Source organism: Salvelinus sp. IW2-2015, linkage group LG4p, assembly GCF_002910315.2.
Source record: "Salvelinus sp. IW2-2015 linkage group LG4p, ASM291031v2, whole genome shotgun sequence".
NCBI classification, from domain to species: Eukaryota; Metazoa; Chordata; class Actinopteri; order Salmoniformes; family Salmonidae; genus Salvelinus; species Salvelinus sp. IW2-2015.
Window position 1 is genome coordinate 4,579,810 of NC_036841.1, and position 27,889 is coordinate 4,607,698.

Consider the following 27,889-nt stretch of genomic DNA (forward strand, 5'->3'; position numbering starts at 1 on the left):
TTCAGACACATTAAATGGTTCAACATGGGAACACTTTGCATTCCTGGCACTAGTGCTGTTGAATCAAGTCAAGATCGTGATCGACTGATGTAGGGAGTTCTTCCTTGGGTACTGGTTTGATTGAGCTCTGATTGGATGACAGGCTCTGTTTCTGGTCTGTAGAAGGGGGGGTAGGATAATAGCTAGGGTCACAAGTCTTTCCTATCCAATTGACCTGACCATGAAAAACTCTGGTCCCTATGCAGGAACACAGGAAGTTCTTACCGTCATCACTGCTATCATCATTGACACTCAAAGTAGGGTTAACATGTTTTTGCTATCCAACTACTTAGGGTCTGAATTTTGCATAGCTAATTGTAGAGCTTGTGTTTGTACGTACGTAGGGTATAAATGAGGCTCACGGGCCTTGTTTGGGGACCCAGGTAAAGTTCCAGCCTCCCTGGGTGTTCTTGCGGACGAAGGCCTGTCCCTGGGGAAAACTGTGTGTCTTGAGTCTGACGCTGCTGGAAGGGTTTAGGGACATGCTGAAGGCCAGCTCTGTCTGGCTACGTGGGGTAGACAATGGGGTAGTCATCACGTCACCCCCTATGGGACTGGAGAGACTACGGCAGTGCAGGCTGGGAGTGTGGTGCAGCCCGGGACTCCTGTCCTGAGACAGGTTGGGTGAGGAGGCTAAGATGGGCCTGAATGACTGTATTGGATCAGGTGGCGAGAGAGTGTTGACCGATTGGGGCAGTGGGGGTTCATAAGGGGTGACATGGAAATTGGGGGGGACTTCTATGCTAGGGCTGTATAAGACAGACAGCACAGTTCCAGTGAAGTCAGAGCCGGAGTCTGTAGAGAGACTGTAGTCACTGTTGGTGTTAAAGCAGTAATCATTGGATAGTCCTATACTGGCACCATTGCACAGGCTATCAGTAGGTGAGTCATAAGCAGTATTTTTGTGATCGGTTGTTTGGCAGTAGTCACCAGAGGAGTCTGTGACGGAGCTGCATTTGGTGAGGGAGCTAATGGAGCAGTTGAAGCTGTATTCAGTGGATGATGTATCGATGGTGTCCTCGTCCTTCAGGCCCAAGGTCTGCAAGATCCACAGGTCCACAGAATCGGTGCAGGCTAGCTCCTCTTCAGAACAGAACTCCAGGGACAAGTTCCGGCAGGTCCGTTTCACCTGAGAACCAAGGAGCAGCTGACTGGCACTGAGGTTCCGGAATTCTCCAACACCATGCAGATTCTGGATTTCAGAATTCCGCTTCCGGTTCCTCCTCCCATCGCCACTCTGAGCAGAGAGAAGGCTCTATGGAAAAGGAGGAAGAAGCGAAAGAGCGAAAGAGACGGTTTGAGAGAAACTACACCTCTGTAAAGTGGGAATATGAAGTAAATGCACCATCATGTTGCAGGCAATATTCCCTAAAAAATGTTGGGCACTGACCAAATTTCAGGTCTACTGAGCACAAACTTGAATGTTGTGACAGACCGCTGTGACATAACCAATCAGAACTGCAGTAGGCTTATTTAAGCAATAAGGCCCTCGGGTTTGTGGTATATTGCCAATATACCACGGCTATGAGCTGTGTCCATGCACTCCGCGTTGCGTTGTGCATAGGAACAGTCCTTAGCTGTGGTATATTAGCCATATACCACACCCCCTCGGGCCTTATTGCTTAAATAAGCCTACTGCAGTTCTGATTGGTTATGTCACACCGGTCTGTGTAGAGCATGTCAATACTAATATTGTGTTGATTTGATCACAATTACCACAGTAAATGGAAACGTTGACAGTGTTAACTAACAAGAAAAAATCTAAAAAGTTGAGTGAAGTTCAATCTGATACTGTATTTCTTCTACCCCGCAGTCCAAGGGGAGCGGCGCGGTCTGCTGCGCGCCAGGGGAACGCACGCAGTTTAGAGGGAACATTGGTTGCAGGCTTTCCAAAGGGCAGCCTTATTTACTATGCTATGTTTAGATTTGAAACTTTAGAGAAACTCAGATGAAATTTATCAACCAATTCATCCATGAAGTAATTACCTTCGTTTTTTCTTCCAAGGCTTTCACACATGAGGAGTTTAAGAATTCTTTTAGATTGTTATTTTCCTCTTGCAGTCTTGCCAATTCCTCCTCTCTTTGTATCAATGTGTCTTGAAGCTTAGGAAAATGAAGGAAAAATTTGTATATATCAACAGTACAAATGATATCTTCATTATTTTATTTACTCATTTGAATATACAGTGGGGAGAACAAGTATTTGATACACTGCCGATTTTGCAGGTTTTCCTACTTACAAAGCATGTAGAGGTCTGTCATTTTTATCATAGGTACACTTCAACTGTGAGAGACGGAATCTAAAACAAAAATCCATAAAATCACATTGTATGATTTTTTAAGTAATTCATGTTGCATTTTATTGCATGACATAAGTATTTGATCACCACCAAACCAGTAAGAATTCCGGCTCTCACAGTCCTGTTGTTTTTCTTTAAGAAGCCCTCCCTGTTCTCCACTCATTACCTTATTAAACTGCACCTGTTTGAACTCGTTACCTGTATAAAAAGAACACCTTCCACACACTCACATAAACTTGAGTGTGAAAACTAACAGGTCTGTGAGAGCCGGAATTCTTAGTTTTGAGAAACAGACACCTCACAAGACCTCAACTGGCAGCTTCATTAAATAGTACCCGCAAAAACACCAGTCTCAACGTCAACAATGAAGAGGTGCTCACGGGACAGTGTCACACAGCAAAGCACCGTCACACCATAACACTTCCTCCTCCGCGCTTCACGGTGGGAAATACACGTGCAGATATCATCTGTTCACCAACACGACATCTCACAAAGACACAGCGGTTGGAACCAAAAATCTCCAATTTGGACTCCAGGACCAAAGGCACATATTCCACTGGTTTAATGTCCATTGCTCGTGTTTCTTGGCAAAAGCAAGTCTTTCTTATTATTGGGTCCTTTAGTAGTGGTTTCTTTGCAGATTCAACCCTGAAAGGCCTGATTCACACAGTCTCCTCTGAACAGTTGATGTTGAGATGTGTCTGTTACTTGAACTCTGTGAAGCATTTATTTGGGCTGCAATCTGAGGTGCAGTTAACTCTAATATACGTATCCTCTGCAGCAGAGGTAACTCTGGGTCTTCCTTTCCTGTGGCAGTCCTCATGAGAGCCAGTTTGATCATAGAGCTTGATGGTTTTTGCAACTGCACTTGAAGAAACTTTCAAAGTATTTCAAATGTTCCATATTGACTGACCTTCATGTCTTAAAGTAATGATGGACTGTCGTTTCTCTTTGCTTATTTGAGCTGTTCTTGCCATAATATGGAGTTGGCTTTTTACCAAATAGGGCTATCTTCTGAATACCACCCCTACCTTGTCACAACTCAACTGATTGGCTCAAACGCATTAAGAAGGAAAGAAATTCCACAAAATAACATTTAACAAGGCACATCTATTAATTGAAATGCATTCCAGGTGACTACCTCATGAAGCTGGTTGAGAGAATGCCAAGAGTGTGCAAATCTGTCATCAAGGCAAAGGGTGGCTACTTTGAAGAATCTCAAATATATTTTGATTTGTTTAGTAAACACTTTTTTGGTTACTACATGATTCCATATGTGTTATTTTGGATGTTTCACTATTATTCTACAATGTAGAAAATAGTAAAAATAAAGAAGAACCCTGGAATGAGTAGGTGTGTCCAAACTTTTGACAAGTACCGTAAGTATTCAGACACTTTGCTATGAGACTCGAAATTGAGCTCAGGTGCGTCCTGTTTCCATTTATCATCATCGAGATGTTTCTACAACTTGATTGGAGTCCACCTGTGGTAAATTCAATTGATTAAAAATGATTTGGAAAGACACACACCTATCTGTATWAGGTCTCACAATTGACAGTGCATGTCAGAGCAAAAACCAAACAAAAACCAAACCACTACTAAAGGAAATAAAGGTGAAATAAAAATAAAAGAGGCCTAAGGAATTGTCCGTAGAGCTCCAAGACAGGATTGTGTCGAGGCACAGATCTGGGGAAGGGTACCAAAACATTTCAAATCAAATCAAATCAAATCAAATCAAATTTTATTAGTCACATACACATGGTTAGCAGATGTTAATGCGAGTGTAGCGAAATGCTTGTGCTTCTAGTTCCGACAATGCAGTAATAACCAACAAGTAATCTAACCTAACAATTCCACAACTACTACCTTATACACACACACAAGTGTAAAGGGATAAAGAATATGTACATAAAGATATATGAATGAGTGGTGGTACAGAAACGCATTGGCAAGATGCAGTAGATGTATAGAGTACGGTATATACATATGAGATGAGTACTGTAGGGTATGTGAAACATAAAGTGGCATAGTTTAAAGTGGCTAGTGGTACATGTATTACATAAGATGGCAAGATGCAGTAGATGATATAGAGTACAGTATATACATATGAGATGGGTAATGTAGGTATGTAAACATTATATTAAGTGGCATTGTTTAAAGTGGCTAGTGGTACATTTTTACATAATTTCCATCAATTCCCATTTTTAAAGTGGCTGGAGTTGAGTCAGTATGTTGGCAGCGGCCGCTAAATGTTAGTGGTGGCTGTTTAACAGTCTGATGGCCTTGAGATAGAAGCTGTTTTTCAGTCTCTCGGTCCCTGCTTTGATGCACCTGTACTGACCTCGCCTTCTGGATGATAGCGGGGTGAACAGGCAGTTGGCTTGGGTGGTTGTTGTCCTTGATGATCTTTATGGCCTTCCTGTGACATCGGGTGGTGTAGGTGTCCTGGAGGGCAGGTAGTTTGCCCCCGGTGGTGCGTTCTGCAGACCTCACTACCCTCTGGAGAGCCTTACGGTTGTGGGCGGAGCAGTTGCCGTACCAGGCGGTGATACAGCCCGACAGGATGCTCTCGATTGTGCATCTGTAGAAGTTTGTGAGTGCTTTTGGTGACAAGCCGAATTTCCTGAGGTTGAAGAGGCGCTGCTGCGCCTTCTTCACAACGCTGTCTGTGTGGGTGGACCAATTCAATTTGTCCGTGATGTGTACACCGAGGAACTTAAAACTTTCCACCTTCTCCACTACTGACCCGTCGATGTGGATAGGGGGGTGCTTCCCTCTGCTGTTTCCTGAAGTCCACAATCATCTCCTTTGTTTTGTTGACGTTGAGTGTGAGGTTATTTTCCTGACACCACACTCCGAGGGCCCTCACCTCCTCCCTGTAGGCCGTCTCGTCGTTGTTGGTAATCAAGCCTACCACTGTAGTGTCATCCGCCAAACTTGATGATTGAGTTGGAGGCGTGCATGGCCACGCAGTCGTGGGTGAACAGGGAGTACAGGAGAGGGCTCAGAACGCACCCTTGTGGGCCCCAGTGTTGAGGATCAGCGGGGGTGGAGATGTTGTTACCTACCCTCACCACCTGGGGCGGCCCGTCAGGAAGTCCAGGACCCAGTTGCACAGGGCGGGGTCGAGACCCAGGGTCTCGAGCTTGATGACGAGTTTGGAGGGTACTATGGTGTTAAATGCTGAGCTGTAATCGATGAACAGCATTCTCACATGGGTATTCCTCTTGTCCAGATGGGTTAGGGCAGTGTGCAGTGTGGTTGCGATTGCGTCGTCTGTGGACCTATTGGGTCGGTAAGCAAATTGGAGTGGGTCTAGGGCATGGGTGTCAAACTCTGGCCCGCCGGGCCAAATTTGGCCCGCGGGGTAATTATATTTGGCCCGCGAGACAATACCAAATTACTACTAGCGCATTCACCGCTAATACTACGAATCCCATAATGCTCTGCTGTTGTTTTCGCGCGCCAATCAGACAGGACCCAGAAACGCCCTCTCTAGTCATAGCAACATAGACGCTACAACTGTCAGCGCCTATCCCTTCCAAAAATGGCGAAAAGAAAGGCAGAAAACAGGAGCTTTCTGGACAAGTGGGAGGCAGAATGTCTGTTTACATATGTAAAAGACAAACTGTTGTCTTGTTTGTGGAGTCAACGTGGCTGTAAGTAAGGAGTACAACGACACTATGAAACGAAACACCATGAAAAATACAAGGACTGTACATGACTCAAAGGAGCCAGAAAGTAGAGGAGATGAAAAGAAGTTTGGTTCACAACAGAATATGTTCAAAAAAGCCACATCACAAAGTGAGGCTGCTGTAAAGGCTAGTTATATAGTGGCAGCAGAGATCGCAAAATCAGCCCGGTCCTTTAATGAGGGAGAGTTCGTGAAAAAGATTAGATCATTGTGCAATAATTAACGTTTTCTTTGTGCACTTTTTCTTGCTACAAGGCATGGGCTTGAATGGTTGATTGATTTATTATCATTTTATTTGGAAAATTATTAGCCAGTGGAAAAAGCTAAAAAAAAGTTTATTTTGGTATTTAAATCAGAAGGCTGCAAATAGAAAAGAGGCATACGATTTTTATTTAAATTTTATTTATTTAATAAATTAATGCCATTGATGTGTTTTTTCATTTGAAATTCATTGATGTCTCCACTATTAAATTATATATTGTATGGTAATAAGCGATGCTTGTTCCATATTCAATGTTAAAGCAAAACTTGTTTGGGTCCATATTAAAAGGTTAATTTGTTCAATGTTGGCCCGCGACTTTGTTCAGGTTTTACATTTTGGCCACTGGGTATTTGAGTTTGACACCCCTGGTCTAGGGTGTCCGGTAGGGTGGAGGTGATATGGTCCTTGACTAGTCTCTCAAAGCACTTCATGATGACGGAAGTGAGTGCTACGGGGCGGTAGTCGTTTAGCTCAGTTACCTTAGCTTTCTTGGGAACAGAACAATGGTGCCCTCTTGAAGCATGTGGGAACAGCAGACTGGGATAAGGATTGATTGAATATGTCCGTAAACACACCAGCCAGCTGGTCTGCGCATGCTCTGAGGACGCGGCTGGGAATGCCGTCTGGGCCTGCAGCCTTGCGAGGGTTAACACGTTTAAATGTTTTACTCACCTCGGCTGCAGTGAAGGAGAGCCCGCAGGTTTTGGTAGGGGGCCGTGTCAGTGGCACTGTATTGTCCTCAAAGCGGGCAAAAAAGTTGTTTAGCCTGTCTGGGAGCAAGACATCCTGGTCCGCGACGGGGCTGGTTTTCTTTTTGTTAATCCGTGATTGACTGTAGCCCTGCCACATACCTCTTGTGTCTGAGCTGTTGAATTGCGACTCGATTTTGTCTCTGTACTGGGACTTAGCCTGTTTGATTGCCTTGCGGAGAGAATAGCTACACTGTTTGTATTCGGTCATGCTTCCGGTCACCTTGCCCTGGTTAAAAGCAGTGGTTCGTGCTTTCAGTTTCACGCGAATGCTGCCGTCAATCCACGGTTTCTGGTTTGGGAATGTTTTAATCGTTGCTGTGGGTACGACATCGTCAATTCACTTCCTAATGAACTCGCTCACCGAATCAGCATATTCGTCAATATTGTTGTTGGCGCAATGCGGAACATATTCCAATCCGTGATCGAAGCAGTCTTGAAGCGTGGATTCAGATTGGTCGGACCAGCGTTGAACAGACCTGAGCGCGGGAGCTTGTTGTTTTTAGTTTCTGTTTGTAGGCTGGAATCAACAAAATGGAGTCGTGGTCAGCTTTTCCGAAAGGGGGGGCGGGGGGGGCCTTATATGCGTCGCGGAAATTAGTAAACAATGATCTAGGGTTTTCCCAGCCCTGGTAGCACAATCGATATGCTGATAGAATTTAGGGAGTTTTGTTTTTAGATTAGCCTTTTTAAAATCCCCAGCTACGATGAATGCAGCCTCAGGGTGTGTGGTTTCCAGTTTACAAAGAGTCAGATAAAGTTCGTTCAGGGCCATCCGATGTGTCTGCTTGGGGGAATATATACGCGTGTGATTATGATTGAAGAGAATTCCCTTGGTAGATAATGCGGTCGACATTTGATTGTGAGGATGCTAGATCAGGTGAACAGAATGACTTGAGTTCCTGTGTGTTGTTATGATGATCACACCACGTCTCGTTAATCATAAGGCATACCCCCCGCCCCTCTTCTTTACCAGAAAGATGTTTGTTTCTGTCGGCGCGATGCATGAAGAAACCAGCTGGCTGCACCGACTCCGTTAGCGTCTCTTGAGTTAGCCATGTTTCCGTGAAGCAGAGCACGTTGCAATCCCTGATGTCTCTCTGGAATGCTACCCGTGCTCGGATTTCATCAACCTTATTGTCAAGAGACTGGACATTGGCGAGTAGTATGCTAGGGAGTGGAGCGCGATGTGCCCGTCTCCGAAGCCTGACCACGAGACCGCCTCGTTTTCCCCTTTTACGGCGTCGCACAGGGTCGCGGCTGGGATCAGATCCATTGTATTGGGTGGAAGGCAAAACACTGGATCCGTTTCGGGAAAGTCATATTCCTGGTAGGAAAAGATATGAGTTGACGTTAATCGTATATTCAGTAGTTCCTCCCGACTGTATGTAATGAAACCTAAGATTACCTGGGGTACCGATGTAAGAAATAACACATAAAAAAGCAAAATACTGCATATTTTCCAAGGAACGCGAAGCGAGGCGGCCATCTCTTTCCGGCGCCGGATGTTGGAATTTCTGCAGCATTGAATGTCCCCAAGAACACTGTGGCCTTAATCATTCTTAAATGGAAGAAGTTTGGAACCACCAAGACTCTTCCTACAGTCGTGGCCAAACGTTTTGAGAATGACACAAATATTAATTTACACAAAGTATGCTGCTTCAGTGTCTTTAGATATTTTTGTCAGATGTACTATGGAATACTGAAGTATAATTACAAGCATTTCATAAGTGTCAAAGGCTTTTATTGACAATTACATGAAGTTGATGCAGAGTCAATATTTGAAGTGTTGATCCTTCTTTTTCAAGACCTCTGCAATCCGCCCTGGCATGCTGTCAATTAACTTCTGGGCCACATCCTGACTGATGGCAGCCCATTCTTGCATAATCAATGCTTGGAGTTTGTCAGAATTTGTGGGTTTTTGTTTGTCCACCCGCCTCTTGAGAATTGCTTCTACACCTGCATTGCTTGCTGTTTGGGGTTTTAGGCTGGGTGTCTGTACAGCACTTCGAGATATTAGCTGATATACGAAGGGCTATATAAATAAAAATAAACTTGAAAACTTGAAAAAAAAAATTGACCACAAGTTCTCAATGGATTAAGATCTGGGGAGTTTCCTGGCCATGGACCCAAAATATCGATGTTTTGTTCCCCCGAGCCACTTAGTTATCACATTTGCCTTATGGCAAGGTGCTCCATCATGCTGGAAAATGCATTGTTCGTCACCAAACTGTTCCTGGATGGTTGGGAGAAGTTGCTTCTTCCGGAGGGATGTGTTGGTACCATTCTTTATTCGTGGCTGTGTTCTTAGGTAAAATTGTGAGTGAGCCCTTGGCTGAGAAGCAACCCCACACATGAATGGTCTCAGGATGCTTTACTGTTGGCATGACACAGGACTGATGGTAGCGCTCACCTTGTCTTCTCTGGACAGGCTTTTTTCTAGATGCCCCAAACAATCGGAAAGGAGATTCATCAGAGAAAATGACTTTACCCCAGTCCTCAGCAGTCCAATGCCTGTAACTTTTGCAGAATATCAGTCTGTCCCTGATGTTTTTCCTGGAGAGAAGTGGCTTCTTTGCTGCCCTTCTTGACACAAGGCCATCCTCCAAAATTCTTCGCCTCACTTTGCGTGCCGATGCACTCACACCTGCCTGCTGCCATTCCTGAGCAAGCTCTGTACTGGTGGTGCCCCGATCCCGCAGCTGAATCAACTTAAGGAGACGGTCCTGGTGCTTGATGGACTTTCTTGGGCGCCCTGAAGCCTTCTTCACAACAATGTAACCGCTCTCCTTGAAGTTCTTACTGGCAGCAATATCCTTGCCTGTGAAGTCCTTTTTGTGCAAAGCAATGCTGACGGCACGTGTTTCCTTGCAGGTAACCATGGTTGACAGAGGAAGAACAATGATTCCAAGCACCACCCTCCTTTTGAAGCTTCCAGTCTGTTATTCGAACTCAATCAGGATGACAGAGTTATCTCCAGTCTTGTCCTCATCAACAATCACACATGTGTTAACGAGGGAATCACTGACATGATGTCAGCTAGTCCTTTTGTGGCAGGGCTGAAATGCAGTGGAAATGTTTTGGGGGGGATTCAGTTCATTTGCATGGCAAAGAGGGACTTTGCAATTAATTGCAATTCATCTGATCACTTTTTATAACATTCTGGAGTATATGCAAATTGCCATCATACAAACTGAGGGAGCAGACTTTGTGAAAATTAATATTTGTGTCATTCTCAAAACTTTTGGCCATGACTGTAGACCTGGCCGCCTGGCCAAACTGAACATACGGGGAAGAAGGTCCTTGGTCAGGGAGGTGACAAAGAACCAGATGGTCACTCTGACATAGCTTCAGAGTTCCTCTGTGGTGATGGGAGAACCTTCCAGAAGGACAACCATCTCTGCAACACTCCACCAATCAGGCCGTTATGGTAGAGTGGCCAGACGGAAGCCACTCCTCAGTAAAAGTCATATGACAGCCTGCTTGTAGTTTGCCAAAAGGAACCTAAAGGTCTCTCAGACCATGAGAAACAAGATTCTCTGGTCTAATAAAACCATGATTGAACTCTTTGGCCTGAATGACAAGCGTCACGTCTGGAGGAAAACTGGCACCATCCCTACGGTGAAGCATGGTGGTGGCAGCATCATGCTGTGGGATGTTTTTCAGCGGCAAGGACTGGGAGACTATTCAGGATTGAGGGCAATATGAATGGAGCAAAGCACAGAGAGATAGATCCTTGATGAAAGCCTGCTCCAGAGAACCTTCCAACAGGACAACGACCCTAAATACACAGCCAAGACAACGCAGGAGTGGCTTTGGGACAAGACTCTGAATGTCCTTGAGTGGCCCAGCCAGAGCCTGGACTTGAACCTGAACGAACATCTCTGGAGAGTGCTGCAAATAGCTATGCAGCAACGCTCCCCTTTCAACCTGACAGAGCTTGAGAGGATCTGCAGAGAATAATGGGAGAAACTCCCCAAATACAGGTGTACCAAGCTTGTAGCGTCATACCCAAGAAGACTCAAGGCTGTAATAACTGCCAAAGGTGCTTCAACAAAGTATTGAGTAAAGGGTCTGAATACGTATGTAAATGTAATATTCAGTTTTCTGAAAAACTGTTTTTACTTTGTCATTATGGGGTATTGTATTTAGATTGATGAGGAAAAAAATACAATTTAATCAATTTTAGAATAAGGCTGTAATGTAACAAAATGTAGAAAAAGTCAAGGGGTCTGAATACTTTCCGAATGCACTATAACAGGGTTAAGTGCCTGGTAAGGGGCTTGAGTGCCTTGCAAGGACCCAACGGCAGGTAGCACATGAGATTCTGATGTAGCACATGAGATTCTGATGAAAGAACCCCTCCAGTTTGTTGTGTGTAAATACCTGCTTGTTTCTCTGCAAATGTGGCAACAGGTGGTCATTCCAGTTGGGTTCAGGTGGAGAGGTCCCACAGACCAAGCGGGAGAGGAGTTCTAGGTGGGAGAGGAGACAGAGACATGACCCTAAATATCAAAAATATAATATCAATAACAGCAAATTGCAGTAAAGGCTTTTGATAGATTTGCTGACTAAACTCAATCGCATGATGTACATTACATCCATGGAGTTGAGTGGATACTAGAGTTTGTGGAGTTAACCTCCAACTACTTAGAGTCGCTGTGTGTCCTCTGTAGCTGCATGCCTTTCTGTTAGCTGAAATCCATACTTTTTAATAAAACGTTAATCAAATACAACCACTGCTGCTGTTGCTCTAAATGGCAACTAAGTGCGAATGCGCATGTGCCAATTGAATCTCGACGAGCAAACAGTCGGTGGTTGTATTTGATTAACGATTTACTAAAAAGATGGATTTCAGCAAAGAAAGAAACTCACTCAGCTACAGCGGATGAACATAGGTACACGGTAAGGGTTTAAGAATTTACAATTTTAGAAGTATCGATTGCACAGCGACTCGAAGTAGTCAGAGATTCACTTCACAAACTTTAGTCTGGACTCAACTCCGTGGATGTGATGCACATTTTGGAGTTGAGTTTAGTCAGCAAGAGATAGATAGGCCTACATGAGTAAATCATGTGTACAGTATAAAGAAAAGAAAGAAAGAAAGAAAGGAAACAGTCAGAAGACTTTGGACAGGATCAATCATATTCTGTGACATCCAAATGCGGATAATTCCAGTGATAAACGTGCTAGCCCAACGGAGTCTCACGCTGAACATAGCATATCGCTGCTAAGTAAAAATTAATTTCAAACAACTTACCCCGCTGTGTCGGCTCCTTCTGGCAGGCTGTGTTGTCTGGGGAACCAGCGGCCCAAAAGGAGGCCAGAGTCACCGTGGAAACATCAACACTGTCTGCTGACGTTGGGGCGGGGTAAGGGCAGTCGTAGAGTTGGCCCCCTACGAAGCTCAGATCTTGGCAAGTCTGGGCAGTGCGCTGTAAAAGAAACATGCACGAGGGATAGCTCATCAATAAAGTCATAGCTTATCAATTAAAGGCCTTATAGTAGATAGCCTAAAGTAGACCATATTTGTTCAGTCGAACTATCAGACATGTCATATTGGAAGTATATCATTGTATATTATAACATGTTCATGATCATCAATTGTGACAATAATTGATCACCTAATGCAGATAGATGTAATGAATTGTGATCTGTCTGTCTCTCTTGTATGGAACTATCACAAATTGGCTCCAAGGAACCTTAGATGCAACATCCTTATTTGATGTGAATTCCAGTTAGATCGAATAAATTCAACAACCAGATGTGTTTAAAATATAACTAAATAAGTAGATTGCCTCAAGCKATCTGCAATTTCCCATGTCGTAATATGAAATGCGTAGAAGGTTCCTCGACAGTTGTAGCGATCAGCATCATGTACCTGTTTCGTCCGACTTTCCCTTGGCACGTTCACAAAATTTCAGCACTTCAGTCAACAGTGTAGGCCACGCTATGTTTTATAAAACTTTGAATCAAACTTAAATACAGTGCATTCGGAAAGTGTTCAGACCCCTTGACTTTTTCCACATTTTGTTATGTTACAGCCTTATTCTAAAATATTTTTTKAAATATTCTCTCCTCATCAATCTACAGACAATACCCCATAATAACAAAGTAAAAACAGGTTTATATTACATATACATAAGTATTCAGACCCTTTTCTCAGTACTTTGTTGAAGCACCTTTTGGCAATGATTACAGCTTTGAGTCTTTTTAGGTATGACGCTACAGGCACACCTGTATTTGGGGGGTTCCTCCCATTTTTTCTCTGCAGATCCTATCAAGGTCTTTCAGGTCGGATGGGGAGCATCGCTGCACAGCTATTTTCAGGTCTCACAAGAGATGTTTGATCGGGTTCAAGTCCGGGCTCTGGCTGGGCCACTCAAGKACATTCAGAGACTTGTCCCGAAGCCACTCCTGCGTTGTCTTGGCTGTGTGCTTAGGGTCGTTGTCCTGTTGGAAGGTGAACCTTCGCCCCAGTCTGAAGTCCTGAGCGCTCTGGAGCAGGTTTTCATCAAGGATCTCTCTGTGCTTTGCTCCGTTCATCTTTCCCTCGATCCTGACTGGTCCCCCAGTCCCTGCCGCTGAAAAACATCCCCATAGCATGATGCTGCCACCACCATAACTTCACCGTAGGGATGGTGCCAGGTTTCCTCCAGACGTGACGCTTGGCATTCAGGCCAATCATGGTTTCATCAGACCAGAGAATCTTCTTTCTCATGGTCAGAAAGTCCTTTAGGTGCCTTTTGGCAAACTCCAAGCAGGCTGTGATGTGCCTTTTACTGAAGAGTGGCTTCCCTCTGGCCACCACCATGAATGCCTGGTTGGTGGAGTACTGCAGAGATGGGTGTCCTTCTGGAAGGTTCTCCCATCTCCACAGAGGAACTCTGGAGCTCTGTCAGAGTGACCATAGATTCCAAATTTCTTCCATTGAACAATGATGGAGGCCACTGTGTTTTTGGAGACCTTTAATGCTGCAGACATTTTTTGGTACCCTTCACCAGATTTGTCCCTCGACACAATCCTGTCTCAGAGCTCTACAKACAATTCCTTAGACCCCATGGCTTGGTTTTTGCTCTGACATGCACTGTCAACTGTGGGACCCTATATAGACAGGTGTGTCCCTTTCCAAATCATGTCGAATCAATTGAATTTACCACAGGTGGACAACAATCGAGTTGTAGAAACATCTCAAGGATGACCAATGGAAACAGGATGCACCTGAGCTCAATTTTGAGTCATTGCAAAGTGTCTGAATACTTATGTAAATAAGAATGTGCAAACATTTCTAAAAACCTGTTTTCGCTTTGTCATTATGGAGTATTGTGTGTAGATTGTTGACGGAAAACATTAATTTAATCAATTTTAGAATAAGGCTGTAACGTAACAAAATCTGGAAAAAAGGGAAGGGGTCTGAATACTTTCCGAATGCACAGTACATCTTTTTTTAAATAAAACTAGTCACATGCAAGTCTGGAATTGCACTAAATTGCCGGGGAACACAATCACAATGTGCTGATGAACATTAAAGGCCCAGTGCAGTCAAAAATGTGATTTGCATGTGTTTTATATACAGTACCAGTCAAAAGTTTGGACACACCTACTCATTCAAAGGTTTTCTTTAMATTTTACTATTTTCTATATTGTATAATAATAGTGAAGACATCAAAACTATGAAATTACACATGTGCCTGGAGTGTACAAAGCTGTCATCAATGCAAAAGGTGGCTACTTTGAAGAATCACAAATATAAAATATATTTTGATTTGTTTAACACTTTTTTGGTTACTACATGATTCCATATGTGTTATTTCATAGTGTTGATGTCTTCACTATTATTCTACAATGTAGAAATTAGTACAAATAAAGAAAAACCCTGGAATGAGTAGGTGTGTCCAAACCTTTGACCGGTACTGTATACTTCCACAGAATAATACTGTGAAATTGTGAAAACGATGATAATGMACTTTTGAAAAGACTGAAAACGAATCGCAGTAAGGTACTTCATTTTTACCCAGATATGATTTGACATTGAGATAAATACAGCTGTATTGGACCTTTAACTCAAGAAAAAGTCGATTTTTTTAGGAAAATGGACAACAAGACATTCATAAATGTTTAAGTGTCAAATGATGTGACCAGGACACTCACCATGGATCCGGTAGGGTTATACAGTAGATTGTGTGGGGATGCTCCGGGAATGCTCCGATCCTGTAAGGAGAGCTGCTGCGGGGTCGGTGAGTATGTAGGCTACAACTAATCTTAATTTTGCAGTAGCAGTGACGCCTGAGCCCTATATCCCCTTTTCTCCAAGCAATCTAATTTGATGATCTAAAGCTGTTAAACTTGTGACGTGTTATAATGGGCCGTTGGAGTCATTGTGATCCACATCTGTGCCGCCTCTTTCATTAAATCAGAATAAATCAATTTAAGTTATGCACGTCACTTAATGCAGTAGCATACACCAATACGTATTCTATTTCACAAGGTGTGTGAGTATATAGCCGCATCATCAAGTAATTCTGCGAAGGAGGAGATATGATGGTGAGATAAAAATCCTCAGAGCGCACCTGTGCGCAGGACTCTGTCTATTGGATGGCACAGAGTTAATGATTAAACCAAGAAGAGATAGTTAAGAGACATGAGGAATTAATTTAACCAAATGTGTGTCATGGGTAGACATGCATATACCCACACCTCCACTCAACTTGCAGTTAAATGAAAGGTACCTTTGAGTGACACATTAACATGGTCTTGTATGAGAGATGAGGTGAGAGAGCAGGAGAGGGGGGGAGGGGTGTATTGTATTAATTGCAGTGATGCTGGTGGTATATTTTCTGAATGATTTCTAGCTAAATATGTGAACTCGATCAATGGAACAGTATAAAGTTCGCTACATAAWTGTTTATAATTTTTTCACCCCTCAAATGAAGGACGGTCCTGCGCCCTTTGGGGGGCTCGACCAGGGGTTTAATTGGTCCAGGTCCCACCTATGATCCAAACGAGAGCCAGGTGGAGCTGACACCCGGTACCTTTGGTTAGTTGAATTATCAAATWAAAAATGGTTGTCCACATGTAATTTTCCACAGCCAACAACACAAGTACGTAACAGCAAAGTCAGACAATCCCACAGTAGAACGAATAGTATACCTATTCAATTGTTCAGCCTGTCAGGCTCATTGAAATTGCAAGTGCCGCACACGGAGAGAAATATACATGCCCAGTCATTGTACAATGTTCTTAATGTAGTCRTGGGAAAACACGCCTTTGAAAGCAGTTTTGATGCCCACTGTTAAAAGAGGAAGATCACAGAGCTTTATTGTGTTAGTAGGCTACACTTATTTCTCAAATCCAAGAAATTAATAAAATACACAATTTTAGAACCTGCATGGTCATGTTTTGTGGGTGTTAGCGCTCACCAATGCCGTTGAATGCGTATGAAARACGGGCTAAATCTAACCAGGGTCAGGTRTAACAGGTAGGCCTATATTATAATCACAGTACATGATACTTAGTTGGCTGAGTGCCAGTGGAATGTTTTTTGTGGGGGACATTCAACTCATCAATATGTTGCTAACTATATGTAGCAACACAATTCATGGTCTAGCTAATAGTTTCTGATCTAGCTAATAGTTAATCCAATTGGGTAAATGCAGATGGGCAACCCCTTAGCCTATTTATTTATAGACACTATGCTGCATCAGGTGATGRYGCTTATTGCTAAATAGCACACCTTCCTGATAATATGGACCAATATGTYATTGGAGGGGGAAATTATATTTTAGAAGAATATCCTTTTAAAAAGTCACCAGCACTGACCTTCTCACAGTCATTCTCACCTCCAAAAAGTTGTTGGTCTCTCCACGACCTGTAGTATGCTGTGATATATGCTTTTGTCAGTATATCTTGTTTAGGCTAGTATATTATATAAGTTATTCCACAGTTAGCCCACCCAATTCAAATCGTCAACTAATCATCAAGCCCTTGACYAGGTGAATCAGGTTAGTTAGTTATTTCAGGGCTACAACAGAACTGTGAAACGGCTGGGGATCCCCGAGGAGAGGTTAGAGAACCACTGGCCTAGCGGTTAGCGCGTTGGTCGGTGGTTCCAATAACTGAGCCGAAAAGAAAAACATTTGCTCTGGGAGCATCATCCTACTATGGCTGACCCTGTAAAACAACASATTTCACTGCACCTATCCAGTCTATGTAACAATAAAAACTTGACATAATAAAATAGGTCTGCTGTGCAGTGCGTGACTGACTGTTATGCTCCTAATAATAGTCGCCTTTGCTGATAACTAATTTATGAGAAAAAATGTACTTACTATGATTGTGATATGTGGTTGTCTCATGTAACATTAGATGCATGTACTAACTGTAAGTTGCTCTGGATGAGAGTGTCTGCTAAATGACTCAAATGTACATGTAGTCTGAAGTTCTTGTTTAACCCTTCACCCAGCAGCTACAGTATGTGATGTGCTTATGACAACCTGGCATATTAGATCATATCTAAAAGCAAACRTCCTCCAAACAAAGGCTAGAGGTCCCGTCAGAACTCAACCAGGCCGTGAAAAAGGATTTCCCCCCTTCCTTATATTAAGGCAAGTCATCCAGGTCCTTTGGCAGCAAAACATCCGCAAACCATCACACTGCCACCACTTGACCGTTGGTATGARGTTCTTACTGTGGAATGCAGTGTTTGGTTTTTGCCAGGCATAATGTGACCCATGTCATCCAAAAAGTTATACTTTTGAATCATGTTCTTTCCATAGAGAATTCTTCCAAGAGTCTTGTTGATCATCCAGGTGCTTTTTGGCAAACTTGAGWCAACTTTTTGGATGACTTGGGTCCCATTATGCCTTGCGAAAGAGCCTCATACCAATGGTCAAGCATGATGGTAATGTGATGGTTTGGAGATGCTTTGCTGCCTCAGTACCTGGACGACTTGCCTTAGAAGTAACCATGAATTCTGCTCTGTATCAGAGAATTCTACAGGAGAATGTCAGGCCATCCGTCTGTGAGCTGAAGCTGAAGCACAGCAGGGTCATGCAGCAAGACAATGATCCAAAACACACAATCAAGTCTACAGACGTGGCCAAAAGTTTTGAGAATGACACATATTAATTTCCACAAAGTGTGCTGCTTCAGTGTCTTTAGATATTTTTGTCAGATGTTACTATGGAATACTGAAGTATAATTACAAGCATTTCATAAGTGTCAAAGGCTTTTATTGACAATTACATGAAGTTGATGCAAAGAGTCAATATTTGCAGTGTTGATCCTTCTTTTTCAAGACCTCTGCAATGCGCCCTGGCATGCTGTCAATTAACTTCTGGGCCACATCCTCACTGATGGCAGCCCATTCTTGCATAATCAAATGGCTTGGAGTTTGTCAGAATTTGTGGGTTTTTGTTTGTCCACCCGCCTCTTGAGAATTGGACACAAGTTCTCAATGGGATTAAGATCTGGGGGAGTTTCCTGGCCATGGACCAAAATATCGATGTTTTGTTCCCCGAGCCACTTAGTTATCACTTTTGCCTTATGGCAAGGTGCTCAATCATGCTGGAAAAGGCATTGTTCGTCACCAAACTGTTCCTGGATGGTTGGAGAAGTTGCTCTCGGAGGATGTGTTGGTACCATCTTCATTCATGGCTGTGTTCTTAGGCAAAATTGTGAGTGAGCCCACTCCCTTGGCTGAGAAGCAACCCCACACATGAATGGTCATGATGCTTTACTGTTGGCAGACACAGGACTGATGGGAGCGCTCACCTTGTCTTCTCCGGACAAGCTTTTTTTCCAGATGCCCAAACAATCGGAAGGGATTCATCAGAGAAAATGACTTTACCCCAGTCCTCAGCAGTCCAATCCCTGTACCTTTTGCAGAATATCAGTCTGTCCCTGATGTTTTTCCTGGAGAGAAGTGGCTTCTTTGCTGCCCTTCTTGACACCAGGCCATCCTCCAAAAGTCTTCGCCTCACTGTGCGTGCAGATGCACTCACACCTGCCTGCTGCCATTCCTGAGCAAGCTCCGTACTGGTGGTGCCCGATCCGCAGCTGAATCAACTTTAGGAGACGGTCCTGGCGCTTGATGGACTTTCTTGGGTGCCCTGAAGCCTTCTTCACAACAATTAACCGCTCTCCTTGAAGTTCTGATGATACGATAAATGGTTGATTTAGGTGCAATCAACTGGCAGCAATATCCTTGCCTGTGAACCTTTTTTGTGCAAAGCAATGATGACGGCACTGTTTCCTTGCAGGTAACCATGGTTGAGAGAGAAGAACAATGATTCCAAGCACCACCCTCCTTTTGAAGCTTCCAGTCTGTTATTCGAACTCAATCAGGATGACAGAGTTATCTCCAGTCTTGTCCTCTCAACACTCACCCTGTGTTAACGAGAGAATCGCTGGCATGATGTCAGCTAGTCCTTTTGTGGCAGGGCTGAAATGCAGTGGAAATGTTTTTGGGGATTCAGTTCATTTGCAGCAAAGAGACTTTGCAATTAATTGCAATTTATCTGATCACTTCTCATTTCCATTCATATAAACTGAGCAGCAGACTTTGTGATAATTAATATTTGTGTCATTCTCAAAATCTTTGGCCACGACTGTACATGAACATGTCTAAAAAGCAWCTAATTTAATGTTTTGTAATGACCTAGTCAAAGTCCAGACCTAATCCCAATTCACATGTAACGGCAGGACTTGAGATGGGCAGTTCATGCTTGAAAACCCACAAATGTCGCTGATTTAAAGCAGTTCTGCATGGAAGAGTGGGCCAAAATTCCTCCACAGAGATGTAATAGACCGATCAAAAACTACAAGAAGCATTTGGTTGCAGTCATTGCAGCTAAAGGTGGAACAACCAGCTATTAAGTTTAAGGGGGCAACTACTATTTCCACATGGGATTTGGGTGTTGCATAACTTAAATAAATAAGTATCCATTTTTTTGTTATTTGTAAACTCAGGTTYCCTTTATCTAATATTAGATGGTTGAAGATCTGATAACATTCAGTATCAAAAATATGAAAAAGTAGAGAAAATTAGAAAGGGGTCAAACCTTTTTACAGCACTGTACTGTCACACCCTTAGGCCAGGGTGTGACTGGGGTGGGCATTCTAGTTTCTTTCTTTCTATGTTTTCTATTTCTTTGTTTTTGGCCGAGTCTGGTTCCCAATCAGAGGCAGCTGTCTATCATTGTCTCTGATTGGGAATCATACTTAGGCAGTCCTTTTTCCCTCTTTCATTTGTGGGTTCTTAATTTTGCACAGGTTGTTATTTTGCCCTGCAGAACGTCACGTTCGTATTTTGTTTTGTTGTTCAGTTCAGTTAATAAATAAATAGAATGAACACGTACCACGCTGCGCTTTGGTCCACTTCTTCCCATGACGATCGTGACATGTACACACACAGCGTGATAATGACACACCATCCTCTGTTCTTCGGTAACCTCGGGGCCCATAACCTGACCTGATACAAGCCCCGGGCAAAGCCCCCAGCTTTCACAGGTAAGATCTTTACATAATATAAGAAGGGAAGGAGATAGAGGTTGTCTGGGGTTACATGCAAATACACTAAGCCTGTTAGGCCTACTTTCTTTTTACTTACAACCACAGGCTTTGAAGTGGTAGTGGACAGAGAGATAGGCGAACAGGAATTCATGTAACACTACTGTTATAAGCCCTTGTAGTGGTTTGTAGGTTTTCGGACATTCTGATTCCGAAACTTGTGAGTGTGAACCAGTTCTGGGTTCTTTCAAACACTCAACTTAATTTGAGCTTCAATTGATACATTTTCCAATGCTAGTAAAAATATAGCCATAATGCATAACAAAACATAGTTAGGCCTATTGTCCAATAGCCTCCCAGGGAGATTTTGTACATTAACTTCATAGCCCGAGTAGATAATTGACTAACTTTGATAATCATAAGAGGGTTCAGGCTTTCTACCAAACCCACTACAAGACTCACGACACAAATGGGAACAGATTATCCGAACAAAATAATAAACATAGAAATTCCACAGAATTGGCCTCATCATACTACCATCCCATATCTAGTTCTCTGTCTCTTTGCATGAATGTTTGTAACATTAGGCCTACTATTGCTTTGCTCAACTAGCCTGTTCTCATTCGCCAGTAAAGAATTGATTCATTCCAKAATCCAGACAAAAGCTACAAACACATAAAGCTGCTAGGCCTATGAATACAGGGTACCTTATCTGGCTTTTAGGAAAACAACCCTACTTCGAATAACACCCAGTGTAGAGCTGGAGCAACCAGGCCTTCAGAAATGTCTGTACGTGAGGCCACATATAGTGGGTATTATAAGTATTCACCCCTTTGGATTTTTTCCACATTTTGTTGCGTTACAAAGTGGTTGTAACGGCTTTCGTCGGTGGAAGGAGAGGACCAAAGCGCAGCGTGGTTAGTGTTCATCTTAATTTAATAAATCCAAAACTGAACACTTCAAATACAAAAACAAGAAAAGTGAAAACCGAAACAGTTCTATCTGGTGCAGACACACAAAGACTGAAGACAACCACCCACAAAACCCAACAGAAAACAGGCTACCTAAATATGGTTCCCAATCAGGGACAACGATTGACAGCTGCCTCTGATTGAGAACCATATCAGGCCAAACACAGAAAACCAACACAGAAATAGAAAACATAGATTACCCACCCAACTCACGCCCTGACCAACTAAAACAAAAGACAAAACAAAGGAACTAAGGTCAGAACGTGACAGTGGTTTTGAAATGGATTTAATTGTGATTTTTTTGTTGTCATTGAGCTACACAAAATACTAAATGTCAAAGTGAAAACAAATGTATACAAATTAATAMAAATGAAATTAAACAATTGCTGTTTCATAAGTATTCACCCCCTTTCTTTAGGCAACCCTAAATTAGTTCAGAAGTAAAACGTGGCTAACAAATCACGTAATAAGCTCCATGGACTCACTCCGTGTGAAACAATAGGGGTTTAGGACTAACCTCTGTTTTGTMCCCCATACATACAACATCTGTAAGGTCCCTCARTCAAGTATTAMATTTAAAGCACAGATCCAACAACAAAGCCCAGGGAGCTTTTCAAATGCCTCATAAAGAAAGGCAGTAATTGGTAGATGGGTAACAATAACAAATCAGACATTGAATATCACTTTAAGCATGGTCAAGTTAATAATTATGCTGTGGATGATGTATTAAACTACCCAGACAAATCACAGACAGTCATTGTTCTGAACTGAGCTGTAGGACAGGAAGACAACTGCTCAGGGATGTCACCATGAGGCCATTGGTGATTTTAAAACAGCTACAGAGTTCAATGGCTGTGATGGGTGAAAACTGAGGATGGATCAACAACATTGTAGTAACTCCACAATTAGTTTGAGTTTATTTTCATTTTTAAATTCCATTAATCCACGTTTTAGTAAAAGTGACGGTTTTAGCCATCCGGCTAATTTTCAACCTCAGTCCCTGGGCATGTTATTAAAAACAATTACAACAACAATACAGACAAACAATGAGCAGTGAGCACATGCGGAGCAACATAGGACAAGCAACACGTAGCACGCAGACAGAGCAATAGCACAAAAAGCAACAAAACAAAATWMATAAAGGCAACACAGTGTTTCAACACCTCACAAGCTACAGACAACAGATAACATGGAAAGTGACAATACACAGCTAGGGATTATGTTCACAAGTCTGATTGTCCTTTAGCCATGTCTTTATGTTTTATGTGAAGGTGTGATAGGTGGTGCAAGACATGGGAAGCTCTCACAGAGAGCATACTTGCAGACAGTTTTTCTCACATTGAGATGCAAACATGAGTCACTGAGCCACTTTGTAACATGAACCATTACAGTAGTGAGTTTTTGTGCAGCTTGTCTGCTCTTTGCATACACATACAGTGCATTCGGAAAGTATTCAGACCCCTTGACTTTTTCCACATTTTGTTACGTTACAGCCTTATTCTAAAATGGATTAAATACATTTTTTACCTCATCAATCTACACACAATACCCCATAACGACAAAGCAAAAACAGGTTCCGAATTTTTTGCAAATGTATTACAAATAAAAAACAGATATCCCTTATTTACATAAGTATTCAGACCCTTTGCTATGAGACTTGAAATTGAGCTCAGGTGCATTCTGTTTCCATTAATCAACCTTGAGATGTTTCTACAACTTGATTGGAGTCCACCTGTGGTAAATTCAATTGATTGGACATGATTTGGAAAGGCACACATCTATATATATATACAGTGGGGCAAAAAAGTATTTAGTCAGCCACCAATTGTGCAAGTTCTGTAATTCTGTAAGACCTGTAATTTTCATCATAGGTACACTTCAACTATGACAGACAAAATGAGAGAAGAAAATCCAGAAAATCACATTGTAGGATTTTTAATGAATTTATTTGCAAATTATGGTGGAAAATAAGTATTTGGTCAATAACAAAAGTTTAATCTCAATACTTTGTTATATACCCTTGTTGGCAATGACAGAGGTCAAACGTTTTCTGTAGTCTTCACAAGGTTTTCACACACTGTTGCTGGTATTTTGGCCTATTCCTCCATGCAGATCTCCTCTAGAGCAGTGATGTTCTCATTTTGTCTGTCATAGTTGAAGTGTACCTATGATGAAAATTACAGGCCTCTCTCATCTTTTTAAGTGGGAGAACTTGCACAATTGGTGGCTGACTAAATACTTTTCCCCCCCCGTGTATATAGGTCCCACAGTTGACAGTGCATGTCAGAGCAGAACCCAGCCATGAGGTCTAAGGAATTGTCCGTAGAGCTCAGAGACAGGATTGTGTCGGGGCACAGATCTGGAAAGGGTACCAAACATTTCAGCAGCATTGAAGGTCCCAAGAACACAGTGGCCTCATCATTTCTTAATTGGAAGAAGTTTGTAACCACCAATACTCTCCAAGAGCTGGCCGCCTGGCCAAACTGAACAATCGGGGGAGAAGGGCCTTGCTCAGGGAGGTGACCAAGAACCCGATGGTCACTCTGACAGAGCTCCGAGTTCCTCTGTGGAGATGGGAGAACCTTCCAGAGATAACCATCTCTGCAGCACTCCACCAGTGGCCAGTCGGAAGCACTCTCAGTAAAAGGCACATGAACAGACGTTTGTAGTTTGCCAAAAGGCACCTAAAGGACTCTCATCCATGAGAAACAAGATTCTCTGGTCTGATGAAACCAAGATTCAACTCTTTGACCTGAATGACAAGCGTCACGTCTGGAGGAAACCTGGCACCATCCCTACGGTGAAGCATGGTGGTGGCAACATCATGCTGTGGGGATGTTTTTCAGCAGCAGGGACTGGGAGACTAGTCAGGGTTGAGGGAAAGATGAACGGAGCAAAGTACAGAGAGATCCTTGATGAAAACCTGCTCCAGAGCGCTCAGGACCTCAGACTGGGGCGAAGGTTCACCTTCCAACAGGACAATGACCCGAGGCACACAGCCAAGACAATGCAGGAGTGGCTTCTGGACAAGCCTCTGAATGTCCTTGAGTAGCCCTCCAAAGCCCGGACTTTAATCCAATCTAACATCTCTGCCTAGACCTGAAAATAGCTATGCAGCGACGCTCCCCATCCAATCGGACAGAGATTGAGAGGATATGCAGAAAAGAATGTGAGAAACTCCCCAAATACAGGTGTGCCGAGCTTGTAGCATCATACCCAAGAAGACTCGAGGCTGTAATCGCTGCCAAAGGTGTTTCAACAAAGTACTGAGTAAAGGGTCTGAATACTTATGTAAATGTGATATTTCAGTTTTTTTTWWATTATTAATTTGCAACCATTTCTAAAAACCTGTTTTTGCTTTGTCATTATGGGGTATTGTATGTAGATGAATCCATTTTCGATTAAGTCTGTAACATATAAAAATTTTGATAAGGCCAAGGGGTCTGAATACATAATGCACTATGTATCACTGTATCATCTGCATACATTTGAATTTCAGACAAAGTACAGAGAGAAAGCAGATCATGAATGTACAGGCTGAACAGGAGTGGCCCCAGTACTGACCCTTGGGGCACGCCCACACCAGAGCTGAGAGTGGGCAACAGCTCGACAGTCTGCCTTAAAAGTATGATTTCATCTACTCAAGGCATCTGGGGAAAAGTTGAACTTAAGACMGTTTTGTGATGAGAACCTCATGGTTAACAGTATCAAAAGCCTTCCTTAGGTCCAGAAACACAGCCCCAACATCGCCCCCTTTGTCCATCTTGGATTTCACATTTTCCAGAAGAAAGCAGTTGGCCGTTTCTGTGGAGTGATTTGCTCTGAAGCCAAACTGCATGGAGTGTAATGTGAAGGGGCTGTTGTTGAGGTGGGCAATCAGTTGCTCTGCTACACACTTGTCAGCAACCCCCGACACCACAGGTAGTATACTAATGGGCCTGTAGTTACTTACGTCAGCAGGGTCAACTGATTTAAAGACGGGGTTATTATGGTCGACTTCCACACCCTTGGAAACACCCCCAGACCAATAGATGTGTTGGTGACCTTAGTAATTGGGCCAATGAGTGAYTATGTATTTTTAAGAAAGGTAGAGTGCACCCCAAACACATCTTTGACTTTAGAGTTCTTTAGTGAGCTGTTCACCTCTGACTCAGAAACCTCCCTTATGATAAAGACAGGTTGAGTGTTGTTCACTGGCGCTGAGCCCAAGAAACCAGTGGAGGGATTCTGTGTCAGTACCTTGACAGTCAACAAAGTGTAATTGAAGGCTGCATCCTGTGTTAGACTGTCATTCACATTTATTTATTGTCTTTGTGCAGTGTTACTATGGTCTTTGCCTGTTAACCTTTTTAGATTCTCACAGATCATTTTAGAATATCCCTTTGCTTCAACAATTATGTTGATAAAAAGTTTGCATTGGCCTGTCTGATTTCTTTCATCACCTTATTTATTAACATGGTAAACCTATGTCTGTCATGCTCTAATTTGGACTTTAAGGCTGTTTTTAGAGCATGATCTCGTTCTTTCATCAGTTTCCAGATTTCTCCATTTAGCCGGCCAAGGAAGAGTGCTCTTTTGGCCATGTTTGGATTTCATTTTCTTTAGGAAGACATTTATTGTAGTCTGGATTGTGGATAGAAAACCTGGCTATCTGCTTCCACATTTGTATAGGACAAGAGATCATTACAGTTAATTCCCTTAATTACGTTTTCAAAATAATTTCATTCACTCTTACGTATTCTGAGCTGATCAGGCTTTCTAACAGTAGAGAGGTTAAACCTGTTCTTGGAAAGCTTTCTGGTTATCTGTGTCAGATTATGATCAGACAGCCCAGTAACCATATTGAATGATTTAGTCACTCCCTCTGGTTTATTACTGAACACCAGATCAATCTGTGTTTTAGAACAACAGGTCACGCTGGTTGGCCCTTCAACTAGCTGTGTAAGGTCAAAAGTATTAGTGATCCGTTGGAGAGTTTTCCTACAAGACTTGTCTTCATAATTCATCTTAACATCTCCCATTTAAGATTACCTCTTTCCCAAAATCACATTCCATAAGCATGTTGTTAATCATATAAAAAAAAAAACGTTTGGTGGAAGGTGGTCTGTACATTCCAATAAGGGTAAAATACATTTGGGGAGACAGTTTAACGTTTAGGCCAATACATTCTAGTTCATTATCATACATCGGATATGTTTTTTAATGTAAATCTTCAGACCCCCTCCTCTTCCTTCAATCCTGACTCTCCTGAAAACATTGTAGCCAGGCACAATCAATGTAGCAGATGTAGAGTTTTTATGGAGCCATGTCTCTGAAAGGCAGAGGAAGTCAAGGTTGGAGTCTGAGAAGATGTTGAATTTGATYACTTTTTGGAACGACACTACGAATGTTCAAGTGCCCCCCCTAGTAATCCCTTGGGGTTAGCTCGTGGGTCCCAGATGACTCGAGCGTAATTGTCACGATAGTTATAATAAGTGGACCAAGATACAGCGTGGTATGGTTCCATCCTCTTTATTATGAAGTGAAACTCAAAGAAAACAATAAATGCAAAACGAAACGTGAAGCTGCTATAGTGCTCACAGGCAACTATACATAGTCAAGATCCCACAAAGGGGAAATGGCTGCCTAAATATGATCCCCAATCAGAGACAACGATAAACAGCCTCCTCTGATTGGGAACCATACCAGGCCAACATAGAAATATAAATCACCTAGATGACCCACCCTAGTCACACCCCGACCTAACCAACATAGAGAATAAAAAGCTCTCTATGGTCAGGGTGTGACAGTAATTGCCACGTTGAAAATTTTTCAGTGTTTTCTGATGGCTGTTTTTAGGCTGTTTTGTTTAGTTTTGATTAGGGGCAGTTCGGTAGTGCAATTAACTATCCATTGCGCTTGCACTGGAAGCGGGGAACTAACAGCTTGCATACCAGAATCAGAGATCGCTTATGGTGACTTGGATATGTTTAGAGCGTTAAATTTAATCTTGGAGCCGAGTGACTCTTGAGAAATCATGGGACCATAACACTCACCCACTTCCGCGGCGGCGATGATTTGAGGACCTGGCCATCCACTGCTTTCCACTCCGGTGAGTATCGCTGGCTCGGTGATGTTAGGCCCAGGGTTGAGGTGCACATCCCTGGAGAGCAGGAGAGTAGTGAACAGGTAGTTTAGCACTTTATGATAGATGTTGGACTTGTGTTTGTTACTCCTAAGCGATTTAGTCAATTAAAGAGCGAGGTAGACTTAGCCATTATTCAGAACATTATGTTATAGTGTGTACTGTCCGCTCCCATGTAACGGTGCATGTACACTAGATAGCGGTAAATTGCAGCGTGCCGCTTAGGCCGCCCATTGTGACT

The 27,889-nt window shown here is 42.8% G+C and overlaps 1 protein-coding gene across 1 annotated transcript; it reads right to left on the minus strand.

Annotated features, from left to right (window-relative positions):
- Positions 1–322: 322 nt before the first annotated feature.
- Positions 323–27,835, minus strand: LOC111956780 (geminin coiled-coil domain-containing protein 1). The gene is made up of 7 exons (XM_070436720.1): positions 27,811–27,835; positions 27,560–27,666; positions 12,305–12,479; positions 2,675–2,806; positions 2,506–2,537; positions 2,026–2,142; positions 323–1,294 (listed from the first exon to the last, which is right to left on the minus strand). The coding sequence occupies exons 1-7, from the start codon at positions 27,833–27,835 to the stop codon at positions 398–400; spliced, it is 1,485 nt and encodes a 494-aa protein (XP_070292821.1). The 3' UTR covers positions 323–397.
- Positions 27,836–27,889: the final 54 nt, after the last annotated feature.